General features: G+C 44.4%; 1 protein-coding gene across 1 annotated transcript in view; it reads right to left on the reverse strand.

Annotated features, from left to right (window-relative positions):
- ANKRD31 (ankyrin repeat domain 31) overlaps positions 1–16,856 on the reverse strand; it is a 107,232-nt gene that overhangs the window by 21,088 nt on the left and 69,288 nt on the right. The window contains exon 4 of the mRNA XM_044282977.1: positions 889–1,029. Coding sequence (XP_044138912.1) covers positions 889–1,029 — 141 coding nt within the window. The remainder of the gene's footprint in view (positions 1–888; positions 1,030–16,856) is intronic.

Consider the following 16,856-nt stretch of genomic DNA (forward strand, 5'->3'; position numbering starts at 1 on the left):
CGGCGATACTTAATATGTCTACTTTTCTTTTTTTCCCCTTTTTTTTCTGGAAAAGGACCCTTTTTTTTCACTTGGAACTTTACATTTTATATTATAAAAAAACCTCATTTTTTCACTTTTTATATTTGTCCCACTGTGGGACTTCATCTTTTCAGGGTTTGATCCCTGTTTCAATTCAATACATTCTGTATTGTACTGAATTGAACTGTGAGCGTCTTACACAGTAAGACACTGACAGTTGCCTAGGAGACCCAGCCCTCAGGCTGGATCTCCTGGGCTTCCGTAGCTGGCAGGCCCGATGCTTGTGTAAGGCATCAGGGCTGCCATGGCAACCATCCCTTCCCCGGCACCGCAGCACAGGGACGAAATGGCTAAGGAGAGGTAGCGCAAACCTCCCATATGCCGCGGTCAGCGCTGACCGCGGCATATGAGGGGTTAATGCATTGTCGTTATCACCGATGCTGGTGGATGCAGCACGGATCCGGCTGTCAGTAACAGCCGGATCCGTGCTGCTGATCGCAGCAGTGCACATGGGGGCGAGGAAGGATCGCAGGACGAGAATGCTTGTCCTGGGGCGCAAAGTACCGGTCATTTAGGACGAGTATTCTCGTCCTGGGTCATTAAGGAGTTAAAGGGCGTCTTTGCACCGCAATCTGCGCCAGAAATACGCCTAAATAAGGCGGATTTCTGTTTAAAAAATTACTCCTAAATTTTCCCTGGTGCGCATCAGTGTAAAGCTGGGTTTGAAGGTTTATGCTTTGAAAAATTGGTTCTTTTACTACACAATGCAAATTTTTTATGTATTTACATTTGTGACTTTTTTGTTTTACAAAAATTCACCAGTGAAAAGTAGATTCATTTTTAAGACTAATATTGTACCTCACTAACCTTATCAGCTACATATTTCCAGGTCACTGAAATGTTATTTCCTAGAAGAGCTTTTAGCCACTGAACTGGATCTCGAAAGACTACCCCAGAACAGTCTGTTACCTGCCCGTCACAAAGCAGTGTGGCTTTATGGCTGTAGTCCTGGAAGAAGCAAAACGGACATGTTATTTCATAATTATTAGCTTCCTTATGAACAGATTACCCCTGCAGTATCATTTTCCCATAGTATTTTTCTGTTAATCTTTGATGGTCAGAATAGCATTAGAAGACTGGGCTAGATGGTGATCTTGCCTGCAACACCAGTAGCACGATCGAAGAGAAGGCCTCTTGCACACGACAGTGGTTTGGTTCCGGACCCATTCACTTCAATAGGGCCGCAAAAGATGCGGACAGCGCTCCGTTTCCGCATCTGTTGCTCCGTTCCGTGGCCCCACAAAAATCATAGATCATGTCCTATTCTTGTCCATTATGGGGACAAGAATAGACATCTCTATAATGGGCCATCTGTTCCGTTCAGCAAATTGCGGAAGGCACACGGGTGGCATCTGTGTTTTGTGGACCGCAAAACAAGGCACGTTCGTGTGCAAGAGGCCTAACACTTTCACTACACTCCATCGCAGCAAAGTGAAAGTGAATGGAGTTTCGTTGTGACTTGCGTGCTGTCTTGACTGCAACTCTACAGTCACAAGAAATCCAGCTCTGCAGGAAAGAAAACTTTCTAGTGAGCCAGCACTTGTCAAATAACATCATTTTTTGAAGGTGCATACAACCAGAACTTTTGCAACAATGACCGAAGGTGCAAAATCCCATAGATTAAAGGTGCAAATTGCACTTGTGTTTTGAACTGAAAGGTTTCTTGTTTACAGGACAGTCTGTAGTAACAAACATATAACAAGCAGTGGTAGATGTGTGTAAGAAGTCCTATCCACACACTGCAAAAAAATCTGCAATAGAAATTGACTTGCGGTGCGGATCTGCAGCAAATCTGCAGAAATACTGCGGATTTCCACCAGATTTTTGACATTTATTCTCAAACACCTCTGCTTAACGGACTGTTCCAGGAGAGAACAGAATGTCGGAGTTCACTGCCGGAACAGCCAAACAGAGGCGTGAACCTACCCTCACCTCTAAACCCACCACCCTCCACACCTCTTAACCCAAAACCACTCTACCCATCTTTGCCATGTACATCCACTACCCAACCCACTACTGCTTCCTGGTGCTATGAGCAGCCAATCACTGGTGAACTGCTCCCTGTATGACATATGGTCACATGATGCAAAGGTATACAGTGAATTTCATGGCCAGTGATTGGCTGCAGGCACTGTCAAACCTGGTGTTGAGAAGCTGGTTTTCCAAACCCCCCCATTCTTGCACAAACCCGAAAACTACTTTTTTTTTTGTAAAACTATCATAAGCACCAACACCGTACAGAACAGCGTTTTCCAGTTAGAGGTTTTCCAAGATTTTGATACTGATGACCCATACTTAGGTAAGGTCATCAGTATCTGATCAAACTCCTGCTGGTGAGACGCAGCGGGTACCCTGAGGAGAAGACAAGAGCGGTTTATTACAACTCTTGCTTTCTCCGGTGCCAGCAGGAGATCGTGGAGGAGTGCTCGGAGGGAGAGCAGGAAGTGGCCGAGCCGTTTCCTCTATTAGTCCCAGCGGTTACGTGGCAGCCGGGTGTCTCGGGGCAGGAGCAGAGCTGCAGCATCAAAGGAGACCCTGATCAGCTCTGCCTGTGTGTAATGCCCCCACAGAGGGCTGTTTTTCCCTATAACTGTGGCTCCTGTAGATGCCCCAGTTACTGTGGAAACAGTAAAAAAATATTTTAAAAAAGTTTTAAAAAAATGAAAAGTTTGTGTCCTCCAGAGGTTTTTTAATGTCCTCCTGGGGGACTTATGTGCCTAAAATGTATTTAAATATAAGTAAAAAAAACAAAAACAAATAAAAAATTTAAAAAAATCAATTTAAAAAAATGCCATCGCTAACAGAAACCGGCACTAATAATAATGCCCTTAATAAAAAAAAATAACATTATAAGACAGAGAACGCCAAAAACATGTATACCATCTTGTGCATATATATGTTAACCAACAAATTGAAAAGAGGCTGGTAAGAAAATAGATGAACCTTACCAATCCTGTAGTTCTGCCTGATGTGAGCATATCTCAAGATGGAGTGCAGCAAGCGACAAATGTCTCCTGACGCTCCTTTTCAAGATGCTTTGCTTTTGATCTCACATACAGGCTTCAACACGTGAAGGGTGGGGGCAGGGACCTATTCTGTTCCTAGTAGTCCCTAATAAAGCTGTTAGACCCTAATGACCTCCTAATACAGAGTCATCGCCCTGAAAAGAGCGGCCCCGTCCGGAACCTTGCCCTGATCTCAAGGCCCTGGACAGCTCTGACGCTGCAGTACAGTATATATGCTTAGAGGGTGATATATAGCAGAGTTCCCCAACTCCGGTCCTCAGGGCCCACCTACCAGTCAGGATTTGAGAATATCCCACAGAATGAACACCTGTGGTAAATCCTAAGGCATTGACACTAATTATATCACCTGCTCAATACTAAGGAAATCCTAAAAACATGACCCGTAGGTGGGCCCCGAGGACTGGAGTTGAGGAACACTGATATATAGGATAGAACCAGAAAGGTGCACCCAAAGAAAATAAATGACAAATATAAAGTGCAAAGAAAACAACAAAAAAGTGTCCTAACGCGTTTCATCTAATTGTTGCTAGCCCCAGAATCATCAGGGAACACGGGGCTAATGTCTCCTGAAATACAAACATATAACAGGAGAAAAATAGGACAATAAGTACTGGGTATCTTCATATGGGCAAAAAGATATATCCATATTCCCCTGTATAGAAACCAGCAATGCACTTACTTCTAACAAGTAGTATAGGTAATCCCAGAAGAAGTCCTTGGAGGGGATGCAGGATCGCAATCCCACTTGTGTCATGAATTAGGGCATGCATGTGATAATGCTCGTTAGGTAGGTGGGACACTACCTGGTTTTGAGTGTCCCTGGTTAATACTTGGCGTCTCTAGGAGCGATGAACCGCGCATCGCGCTAGTTTTGGGAAAGGGAAGCAATAAATAGCTCGCTTTGCTTCATGCAGCTTTTACTAGAGGAAGAGAGGGTCACATTAGAACAGGCAGAAAAAAGATTAATTAACTGAACAAAAAGGGATTACCCAGAAATTCAGCCAAGAACCGGAGTATAGCAATAAAGAGAAGCACCTAGAGAATACTATCGAATGCTTCCAATACCATCTGAAGGGATGTAAACATAGATTATTTGCCAAAGACCTTCAGGACTTAAGGAAAACAGAGCATACCTGTTCATTAATAACTCCGATTTAGGGCAGGATAAAAAATCAGACCTCTCCTCAACTGAAACCAAGATTTCAGACAACTAAAAGGATAGACAACTCAGAGTAAGGCCTCATGCACACGACCGTTGTGTGCATCCGTGGCCTATTTTTTTGACGGACAACGGTTCACGAACCCATTCAAGTCAATGGGTCCGTGAAAGAACACTGATGCACACAAGATTGGCATCCGTGTCCGTGATCCAAGGCCGTAGGTTGCTTTCATACAGACGGATCCGAAGATCCGTCTGCATAAAAGCTTTTTCAGATCTAAGTTTTCACTTCGTGAAAGCTCATATCCGACAGTATATTCTAACACAGAGGCGTTCCCATGGTGATGGGGACGCTTCTAGTTAGAATACACTACAAACTGTGTACAAGACTGCCCCCTGCTGCCTGGCAGCACCCGATCTCTTACAGGGGGCCGTGATCAGCACAATTAACCCCTTCAGGTGCGGCACACTGTGCCACCAACCTATTACAATAGAGGGAGGAAGGGGGGGCGGGGGGCCGCACTGGCCACCAATGCTATTATTACAATAGAGGGGGGGGGGGGACGGGGGGCCGCACTGGCCACCAATGATATTCAAACTGGGGAGGAGGGGGGGTCTGCCCCCTGCTGCCTGGCAGCCCTGATCTCTTACAGGGGGATATGATAGTACAATTAACCCCTTCAGGTGCGGCACCTGAGGGGTTAATTTTGCTGATCACGGCCCCCTGTAAGAGATCGGGTGCTGCCAGGCAGCAGGGGGCAGTGATGTACAAAGTTTGTAGTATATTCTAACTAGAAGCGTCCCCATCACCATGGGAACGCCTCTGTGTTAGAATATACTGTCGGAAATGAGTTTTCACGATCTAACTCATATCCGACAGTATATTCTAACATAGAGGCGTTCCCATGGTGATGGGGATGCTTCAAGTTAAAATATACCATCGGATTGGAGAAAACTCTGATCCGATGGTATAAAAGGGACTCCAGACTTTACATTGAAAGTCAATGGGGACGGATCCGTTTGAAATGGCACCATATTGGGTCAACGTCAAACGGATCCGTCCCCATTGACTTGCATTGTAATTCAGGACGGATCCGTTTGGCTCCGCACGGCCAGGCGGACACCAAAACGACTTTTTTTTCATGTCCGTGGATCCTCCAAAAATCAAGGAAGACCCACGGACGAAAAAACGGTCACTGACCTACGGACCCCGTTTTTGCGGACCGTGAAAAAATACTGTTGTGTGCATGAGGCCTAAGAGGTAGGGGTAGAGGCTCTTCGAGATCTAAGAGAGGAGGTCGTTATATTCAAAATCAATTGACCCACTCCCATTTTTTAGATCAAGGAATGAATTATCCACTGCGAAACCGGAGTGCACAACTACCAGTGACACAATAACATCCATCAAGGACAAGTTAGTGATTAATTTGTCTACACACACATTGATGGTGGCAGAGGATAGGATACTAAGGTGAGGCCTCTCGTTTGTTCCAATGTGTAAATTTGACCTATTTCAGTGGGTTAAGGATCTCCACCTGTTTGCCTGCAAATTACGCTGGCATAAGCATTTCAAATTGATCCAAAAACCAGAGAGCCGCGAGTTGGGCATACCGGTGGAGATCCTCAAAGACGTGCAACTTCTATACAGTCTGGACAAGACACCTGTGAATAGTGAGGGGGAGAAACCCTTTACCGATTTGAAAAATAAAAGTTATAAAATGCCCCCTCAAGGTGACATATCATGTATAGATGTATTCATGAAACAAACAATGTCAGAATTGAGGTTATTTAGCCCCACCCCCTTTAGATTTAATTGCAGTGCAGATGAACGTAGGGCGATTAGAAGCCTTGGAGCTGATAAATCCATCACAATAAAGCCTTCAGATATGGGGGGTAATGTCGTTCTGATGGATTAATCGAAATATAAGGAGATATGTCTTGATATACTACAGGATAGAACAGGGTATGAGACTCTGACAACTAATCCCACAGCTCACTATTCAAGCGAACTAAAGGAGATTCTTTTGAAGGCCAAATCTGACTGTCTTATCAATGCTGAAGAATTTGATTTTCTGTACCCACTCCATCCAGTCACTGCAACGTTTTACTGCCTCCCGAAGATACACAAGGGCATCACTCCATTGAGGGGTCGCCCTATAGTGTCAGGAGTTGGCAGCTGGTCGCAGAACTGTGGAGTCTATGTAGACCAAATTCTATGGTCCTTTGTGCAGAGTCTACCTTCTTACATCAGAGACATGGGGGACCTCCTCACTAAACTAGAGGGGATCACTGTGGAACCGGATTGGTTTCTGGCCTCAATAGATGTGGAGGAACTTTACTCCTCAATTCCACATGAGCAGGGTATACGTGCCTCCGCATACTATCTGCAGGCCAGGGGTCAACAGTTCCCACCTCATAATGCTTTTGTATTAAAGCTTTTGAGATTTATCCTACTACTTTATTTTTGACAGACGTCTCTACCACCAGCTCAGGGGTACCGCGATGGGCAGCCGATGTGCGCCATCATATGCATCAGGAGCGGGATGGTGAGTGACTTTGAGGGTTTTGTCGCGAGATTGAATGTGAATGATTTAAACCTAGGATTCACGTCTGTGATTATGAAAGCTAGCCTACTATTTCTGGATATTTAAATTTCCAGAAATGACCAGGGTGGCCTAGACACTACCATCTATCAGAAACCCACCGCGACGAACTCTTAACTAAGATGGGAAAGCAACCATCCCTCCTCACTGAAAAGTGTAATTCCCACTGGACAGTATTTAAGACTGAGACGTAATTGCTCTGATCAAGCAGAGTTCATACATCAGGCTAGAGATCTTAGAGACAGATTTTGGCACGTGGTTACCCAGACAAAACTGTACGTACATCTTACCACCGGGCATTACAACAAACTCGTACAACATTATTACACCCCATGGTACAATCGGATGAAAAGATTCAACTTGATTAGACTAATAGGGACATTCGATGCATCAGCAACTGATATAAGGAAGATAATCGGTCACCATTGGGATACCTTACTAATGGACCCCGACTTATCTGAAGTATTGGGCCCACACCCAACCATTACGTTTAGAAGGGGCAAAAGTTTAAGGGACCATTTAGTACACAGCCACTTTACGTCACCAGATAGACCACGAATGTGGCTTAAGAATCCAGTTAACCCCTTAAGGACTCAGCCCTATTTCACCTTAAGGATTTGGCCATTTTTTGCAAATCTGACCAGTGTCACTTTAAGTGCTGATAACTTTAAAACGCTTTGACTTACCCAGGCAGTTCTGAGATCGTTTTTTCGTAACATATTGTACTTCATGACACTGCTAAAATTGGGTCAAAAAAGTAAATTTTTTTGCATTAAAAAATACAATTTTTACCAAAAATTTTGAAAAATTTGCAAATTTCAAAGTTTCAGTTTCTCTACTTCTGTAATACATAGTAATACCCCCAAAAATTGTGATGACTTTACATTCCCCATATGTCTACTTCATGTTTGTAGCATTTTGGGAATGATATTGAATTTTTTGGGGATGTTACAAGGCTTAGAAGTTTAGAAGCAAATCTTGAAATTTTTCAGAAATTTACAAAAACCCAATTTTTAGGGACCACTACAGGTCTTAAGTCACTTTGCGAGGCTTACATAATAGAAACCGTCCAAAAATGACCCCATTCTATAAACTACACCCCTCAAGGTATTCAAAACTGATTTTACAAACTTTGTTAACCCTTTAGGTGTTGCACAAGATTTAATGGAAAATAGAGATACAATTTAAAAATTTCACTTTTTGGGCAGATTTAATATTTTTTTTCCAGTTACAAAGCAAGGGTTAACAGCCAAACAAAACTCATTATTTATTGCCCTGATTCTGTAGTTTACAGAGACACCCCATATGTGGCCGTAAACTGCTGTACGGCTACACAGCAGGGCGTAGAGTGAAAGGTGCGCCGTATGGTTTTTGGAGCCAGATTTTGATGGACTGGTTTTTTGACACCATGTCCCATTTGAAGCCCCCCTGATGCACCCCTAGAGAAGAAACTCCATAAAAGTGACCCCATCTAAGAAACTACACCCCTCAAGGTATTCAAAACTGATTTTACAAACTTTGTTAACCCTTTAGCTGTTGCACAAGATTTACTGGAAAATAGAGAGATAATTTCAAAATTTCACTTTTTTGGCAGATTTTTCATTTTAATATTTTTTTTCCAATTACAAAGCAATGGTTAACAGCCAAACAAAACTCATTATTTATGGCCCTGATTCTGTAGTTTACAGAAACACCTCATATGTGGTCGTAAACCGCTGTACGGGCACACGGCAGGGCGCAGAAGGAAAGGAATGCCATACGGTTTTTGTAAGGCAGATTTTGCTGGACTGTTTTTTTTTACACCATGTCCCATTTGAAGCCCCCCTGATGCACCCCCAGAGTAGAAACTCCAAAAAAGTGACCCCATTTTAGAAATTACAGGATAGGGTGGCAGTTTTGTTGGTACTAGTTTAGGGTACATATGATTTTTGGTTGCTCTATATTACACTTTTTTGTGCAGCGAGGTAACAAGAAATAGATTTTTTGGCACGTTTTTTTGTTATTTACAACATTCATCTGACAGGTTAGATCATGTGGTAATTTTATAGAGCAGGTGGTCACGGACGCGGCGATACCTAATACAATTTTTTTTAGTTATGTACGTATTACACAATGATTTCATTTTTAAAACAAAAAAAATGTTTTAGTGTCTCCATAGTCTAAGAGCCATAGTTTTTTTTAGTTTTTGGGTGATTATCTTAAGTAGGGTCTCATTTTTTGCGGGATGAGATGACGGTTTGATTGGCACTATTTTGGGGTGCACATGACTTTTTGATCGCTTGCTATTACACTTTATTGTGACGTAAGATGACAAAAAATGGCTTTTTTTACACCGTTTTTATTTTTATTTTTTTACGGTGGTCACCTGAGGGGTTAGGTCATGTGATATTTTCATAGAGCCGGTCGATACGGATGCGGAGATATCTAATATGTATACTTTTTTTATTTATTTAAGTTTTAGACAATGATTTCATTTTTGAAACAAAAAAAATCATGTTTTAGTGTTTCCATAGTCTGAGAGCCATAGTTTTTTCAGTTTTTGGGCGATTATCTAGGGTAGGGTATGATTTTTGCGGGATGAGATGACGGTTTGATTGGTACTACTTTGGCGTACATGCGACTTTTTTGATCACTTTTATTACCTTTTTTGGAAAGTAAGGTGGGCAAAATTTCAATTTCCTAATAATTTTTATGCCGTTCACCGTGCAGGGAAAGTAACATGACCGTTTTATAGATCAGGTTGTTACGGACGCGGCGATACCAAACACGTGTAGGGAATTTTATTTTTTTCATTTTTAATCAGTGATAAATGTGTTTTTTGATTTTTACTTTTTTTTTGACCCAGACCCACTTAGTTCTTGAAGATCCAGTGGGTCTGATGTCTGTGTATATATATATATATATATATATATATATATATATTTATTGTACTGTACTGTATTTTACTTACACTTTGTCTGAACAGATCTCTGCCTTCAGCACAGATCTGTTTAGCACCATGGACAGCAGGATGCCTGAGACGGCGTCCTGTTGCCATGGGAACCTTCCCCGTCTGCTCAGTACTGGTCAGAACTTCGCAGAAGGGGAAGGGTAAGGAGGGGGGCTCTCTAGGGGCTGTCTCCCTCTCCATCGGGGGGCTACAAAGGCACTGCAGCCCCCCGATGGGAGAGGGAGGGAGCTCCCTCTTACTGTTTACTTTTTCCATACAGCGGTCCGTATGGACCGCTGTATGGAAAGGGTTAAACGGCTGACATCGCATCACCGATGTCAGCCGTTTATACCAGGGTTTATTAGATAATTTTGTACTCCGCACACCTTTGATCCAGTGTGGGTGCCTGTGAGAGTGGTTTAGACAATATAAGTTAAATCCACGGCACTCCAAAAGTTTTTTTGCAAAATAAAGTTTCACATTTTAATTTTCAGTATACAGAATATCGTTCATGTACATCCAGTGCAATTCATAGTGCAATTCATTTATGAATAATAAGTATGTGCCATATCAGAAATTTCCCGGACGTTTCGGTCTGTACGACCTTCTTCAGCGGGCTCTAGAGAAATATACAACGTGCATATGATATAATTACAATAAATTCTGGAGTATGATAGATATTCTGTAGGATCATAGTCATTAGGGAGAAGAAAAGGGAATTATTTAATTCGTTTGGGTCCTAAAGGGGAATGTATAATGGAAAGAAGGGGTTTCCATTATACATTCCCCTTTAGGACCCAAACGAATTAAATAATTCCCTTTTCTTCTCCCTAATGACTATGATCCTACAGAATATCTATCATACTCCAGAATTTATTGTAATTATATCATATGCACGTTGTATATTTCTCTAGAGCCCGCTGAAGAAGGTCGTACAGACCGAAACGTCCGGGAAATTTCTGATATGGCACATACTTATTATTCATAAATGAATTGCACTATGAATTGCACTGGATGTACATGAACGATATTCTGTATACTGAAAATTAAAATGTGAAACTTTATTTTGCAAAAAAACTTTTGGAGTGCCGTGGATTTAACTTATATTGTTTATACCAGGGTGTCAGCAATGTGCTGACACCCTGGTATACCCACTGTCCACCAACGAATTTTCAAGGGGAGGCGGGCGGGGGATCCGCGGCACCGGAATCTGCATTTAAAGTTAGGACGTACCGTTACGCCCTGAGACCTTAAGGACTCGGGAAATAGGGCGTACCGGTTAAGGACCAGGCCATTTTTTGCAAATCTGACCAGTGTCACGTCACTTTAAGTAGTGATAACTTTAAAACGCTTTGACTTATCCAGGCCATTCTGAGATTGCTTTTTCATCACATATTGTACTTCATTACACTGGTAAAAGGAGTAAAAAAAAAAATTTATTTATAAAAAATATCAAATTTACAAAAAATTTGAGAAAATTAGCAAATTTACACATTTATATTTCTCTACTTTTATAATAGTAATACCTCCAAAAATAGTTATTATTTTACATTCCCCATATGTCTACTTCATGTTTGGATCATTTTGGGAATTACATTTAAATTTTTAGGGACGTTAGAAGGCTTAGAAGTTTAGAAGCCAATCTTGAAATTTTTCTGAAATTTTCAAAAACCCACTTTTTAAGGACCAGTTCAGGTCTGAAGTCACTTTGTGAGGCTTACATAATAGAAACCACCCAAAAATGACCCCATTCTAGAAACTACACCCCTCAAGGTATTCAAAACTGATTTTACAAACGTCGTTAACCCTTTAGGTGTTCAACAAGAGTTATTGGCAAATGGAGAAGAAATTGTAGAATTTCTATTTTTTGGCAAATTTCCCATTTTAATCATTTTGTTCCAGTAACAAAGCAAGGGTTAACAGCCAAGCAAAACTCAATATTTTTTGCCCCGAATCTGTAGTTTGCAGAAACACCCCATATGTGGCCATAAACTACTGTACGGGCACACGGTAGGGCGTAGAGGGAAAGGTGCGACGTGTGGTTTTTGGAAGGCAGATTTTGCTGGACTGGTTTATTTACACCATATCCCATTTGAAGCCCCCCTGATGCACTCCAAGAGTAGAAACTCCATAAAAGTGACCCCATTTTGGAAACTACGGGATAAGCTGGCAGTTTTGTTGGGACTATTTTTAGGGTACATATGATTTTTGGTTGCTCTATATTACATTTTTGTCAGGCAAGGTTACCCAAAAATTGAATTCTGAAATTTCATCTCCATCTGCCATAAACTGTTGAGGAACACCTTAAGTGTTAATAAAGTTTGTAAAAATCAGTTTGGAGTACCTTGAGGGGTGTAGTTTCTTAGATGGGGTCACTTTTTTATGGAGTTTCTACTCTAGGGGTACATCAGGGGTTCTTCAAATGGGACATGGTGCCAATCAAAATCTACCTTCCAGACACCATACGGCATTCCTTTCCTTCTGCACCCTGCCGTTTGGTCATACAGCAGTTTACGACCACATATAGGGTGTTTCTGTAAACTGCAGAATCAGGGTACGGTAATAAAGTTTTGTTTGGCTGTTAACTCTTGCCTTGTTACCGGAAAAAACTGTTTAAAATGGAAAATTTGCCAAAAATCATTAATTTCTAACGATAATTTGTTTTCCCTTAGTCCTAACAGCAGCACAGATGGGGGTAACTGCCCCCCGTGGACTGGTAGGACCGGCGGAATTTTTAATGAGCCCAAAGACTAAACCAATAAAAAAAACTCCAGCTCCCTTAAAGGGAGGGGTTCATCCCCCAGCCCACCGTGTATATCACAAGAAAAAAAAATACTTTAGGGCGGGAAATTTGTGTGCTGCTGTTAGGACTAAGGGAAAACAAATTATCGTTAGAAATTAACGATTCCCTTACGTCCTACCAGCAGCACAGATGGGGAGATAGCAAGAAGAATCCCCTAGGGAGGGTCCTCATGCTCGGCAGAAGTAAGGACTGTCTGCCCAAAGGCCGAGAACTCCGATATCCTAGCATCGATCCTATAATGGGAGATGAAGGTAGATTCAGAGCTCCAGGAAGCTGCCTTACAGATCAACTCTAGGGGGAGAAGATTTCTCTCCGCAACAGAGGTAGCTACGGCCCTTGTAGAATGGGCCCTCACAAACTCCGGAGGATCTAAGGCTTGGGAAATAAAAGCTTCCCTAATGGCTTCCTTAACCCAGCGACTAATAGTCGTTTTAGACGCCTTACGGCCTTTTGACTTACCGGCAAACAGGATAAAGAGATTTTCATCCATCCTGAACTCTTTGGATCTATCCACATAGATCTGAAGGCATCTAGCTATATCCAGTGGATGTCGGACTGGAACATCAGAGGAGGAGGCAGAGAGCAATACAGGTAGAGAGACTACCTGATTAATATTTTGAAAGGTAGAAACCTTAGGTCTAAAATAAGGTAGAAATTTTAGAAGGACCCTATCTTGTAGAAACATGGTATAAGGGTATGACGCGGAGAAAGCTTGAAGCTCCGAAACACTTTTGGCCGAAGTTATGGCCAGAAGAAAAACCATCTTAAGTGTTAAGAATTTAAAACTTGCCTCCTCCAAGGGTTCAAAGGGGGGGGATGCTAGCCCCCTAAGAACAACTGACAAATCCCATTGAGGAACGGGTTTCAGTATTGTAGGCTTCAATCTTTCCGCTCCTTTAAGGAAGCGCTTGATGAGCGGGTCCCGAGAATATGGTCTGTTAAGACAGGCCGAGATGGCAAACACTTGGACCTTCAGGGTAGAAGGGGAGAGACCTCTGTCTATCCCATCCTGAAGGAACTGTAAGATCGCTGCGAGGGGCGGATCTGCAAACGCCACCTGGTTGGAACTACACCAAGAGGTGAAGATCCTCATAATCCGGGAGTAGGCCTTTCTGGTAGACTCTGCTCTGGAATGCGATAATGTTCTCAGGACCGACTCAGAGAGCCCTTCCACTCTGGGAAGGGACTGGTCAACCTTCAGGCTGTCAGGTTGAATCTGTGCAGATCTGGGCAGAGATGAGTGTCCCACGACACCAGGGTCTGCTCCGGGGGGAGTCTCCAATATTGTCCCCGACTCATCTGAATGAGCTGGGTAAACCAGGATCTCCTGGGCCAAAATGGTATGATGGCTATTACCGAGGCCTGATCCTGACGGATTTTCATCAATACCCTCGGGATCATTGAAAAAGGAGGGAAGATGTACGCCAGCCTGAACCTCCACGGTATTGTCAGAGCATCTATCGCCAGGGGGTTGTCCTCCCTGTATAGGGAACAGAACCTCTGTACCTTGGCGTTGAACTTGGTTGCCATGAGATCTACCTCTAGCATCCCCCACCTGAGGACTAATTGTTTGAAGATCTCCGGATGTAATGACCATTCCATGGTCGGTAGGCCGCGACTTAGGCGGTCCGCGATGACATTGAGGGAGCCTCTGATGTGAGTGGCGGATAGATGGGATAAGTTCAGCTCTGCCCACCGAAGAATTACCCCAATCTCTAAAAGAAGGGGTAAGGATCTTGTGCCTCCCTGCTTGTTTATATAAAGCACGGCAGTCATGTTGTCTGACTGGACTTTCACTGCTTTGCCCCGAATCCGAGGGGCGAAGTGAAGGAGGGCTAGCCGGATAGCACGCATCTCGCGGAGGTTTGAAGAAAAATGCCGCTCCTGAGGAGACCAAGATCCCCGAACTGGGGACCCGTCTAGATGAGCGCCCCAGCCTACAAGGGACGCGTCCGTGGTCAATATGAGCCAAGCTGGTTGGGTCATAGACTTCCCCTCTGGTAGATGGAACCACCATCTGAGGGAATTTCGGGTTTGGTTGGATAGGGAGCACAGGGAATCTAGCCCCTTGGGGCTGCCGTTCCATTTGTTTAAGACCTCCGATTGAAGGGGTCGGAGGTGCCATAAAGCCCAAGGGACTGCATCCGCAGCCGCTGACATGAACCCCACCATCTTCATGAGGGTCCGTATGGAGACTCGTCGTGGTACGTAAAGGAACCTTGCTAGGTCCTGAATCCGCATTCTTCTTTCTGGTGTCAACTGGAGGGACATCTCCAGAGAGTCGATTATGAATCCCAGATAATGGCTAGAAGTCGAAGGGCTCACGTTCGACTTCGGCCAGTTGACAATCCAGCCTAGGCGGAGCAGAAAAGAAATTGCGACATGAAGATGGTGGGAAAGTAGAGGGACTGAAGGGGCTAGAAGAAGCCAGTCGTCCAGGTAAGGGACAATGGTCAGACCTTGGAGTCTCAATGCTGCCACTACCGATACTACCACCTTGGTGAAGATCAGGGGGGCAGACGAGATTCCGAAGGGAAGGGGCGGCAAACTGGAAATGTTTGCACACTCCTGATATCTGGACCGCGATCCTGAGAAACTTCCGGGAGGAAGGATGGATCGGGATGTGGAGGTAAGCGTAAATCTCAAATCTATAATCATCCGAAGATCTCCCGTCTTTTTGGGTACCAGGAATACTGGAGAATAAATCCCTAGACCCTTCTCCCCTGCCGGTACCTCCTCCAGGGCTCCCTTGGAAAGGTAGTCTTGGATATAGGCTTCCAAGATCCTTTGCCTGGTTGGCAAAAAACTGCGTGTGGCAATTAATCTTCCTGGGGGGGGGGGGGGGAGAAACAAGATCTATTAGATAGCCAGCGGCTACTATATTTTGGACCCAGGGATCCCGGATTTCCTGGGCCCATACGTGCCTGAAGAAAAAAAGACGCCCCCCCACAGGGAGGTGGGGGAGGGGTACGGGAAAATCCAGAGGCCTAACGACAGGGATAGCAGGGTTTATCCAAGAGCCTCTGAGAGGCCCATAGTCAGGAGAGCTTTGCCTCCCTGGTGGGTTTGCGGGAGCGTCTAGAAAACTTTCTAGGCGGCCCCCCCCAATCTTTACATCCAGCCTGCTGTCCTGGTCGACCCCCGCGGGCTTGTCTACCCCTGCCTCGAAAGGGCTGTTGGGGAAGACTCTTCCCCTTTTTGTCTGAGAGACCCTCCATAATGGTGTCTAGCTCAGATCCGAATAGACGGCTAGGTTCAAAGGGGAGCCCACAGAGGTTATACTTGGACGCGTTATCCGCATTCCAAGGTTTGAGCCACAGAGGTCTCCTAGCGGCAGACACTAAAGCCATAGTTTTGGCCGCCAACTTTAACTGGAGTTGGGCTGTGTCACAAAGAAAATCCATGGCTAAATTGACAGATTTAAAGGCAGCGAGGATATCGTCGCGAGAGACACTCTGGTCAACATCCGTCTGGATCTGGTTCAGCTTGGTTCTGAGGAAGGAAGAGACCTCTGTGGCAGCAATGGAAGTCGAGGCCGAGGCTGCGGCCGCCGAGTAACTTCTTCTGAGGGTGCACTCTGCCCTCCTATCTAGAGGGTCCTGCAGGCTAGACCCATCGTCTGCAGGGACCAGAGTGCGCCTGGACAACTTGGCAATCGCCATGTCCACCTTAGGAATGGAACCCAATGATTCCACTAAGGGTATAGCCATAGGAAACATTAATTTAAACTTCCTGGTAAGGACTGGGCCTTTCTCTGGCTTTTTCCACTCCGTGCGCATCAGAAGGGTCTCATCTGCCCTAAAGACCCGCTGGGTCCGGCAGGCGGGATCGGAAGACTCCCCTATGTCAACATCATGGTCCCCCGACCTGATGGACCTTAGAAGCTTCTGGGTCTTTTCCGGTGGAAAGAAGCCAGAAGTCGATTCTTCCTCATCCGAGGAAGATGACCCCACAGAAAGGGGCATAGGCCTATCGGTGGGGGCGGCCACCTCCATAGGCGTTTGGGAGGGAACGGGTAGTCTCTCGTTAAGTAGACTTACGACCCCCTTAATGGAGTCGTCAACATAAGTCTTAGCCCACTGGTACATGTCCTGCATTGAAGGCTCTGTAGCAGTGGCGGAACGACAGCTGTTGCATCTAGAAAACGGGCAGCTGTCATCAAGAGGCGTATTGCAGTCATAGCAAGCCAGGTGTCTCCTCTTGGTGGCTGATTTCCGTGGCTGATCGGGCTCTCTGGGAGAGGCCATAGCTGAAA

Source organism: Bufo gargarizans, chromosome 1 (assembly GCF_014858855.1).
Source record: "Bufo gargarizans isolate SCDJY-AF-19 chromosome 1, ASM1485885v1, whole genome shotgun sequence".
Lineage (NCBI taxonomy): Eukaryota > Metazoa > Chordata > Amphibia > Anura > Bufonidae > Bufo > Bufo gargarizans.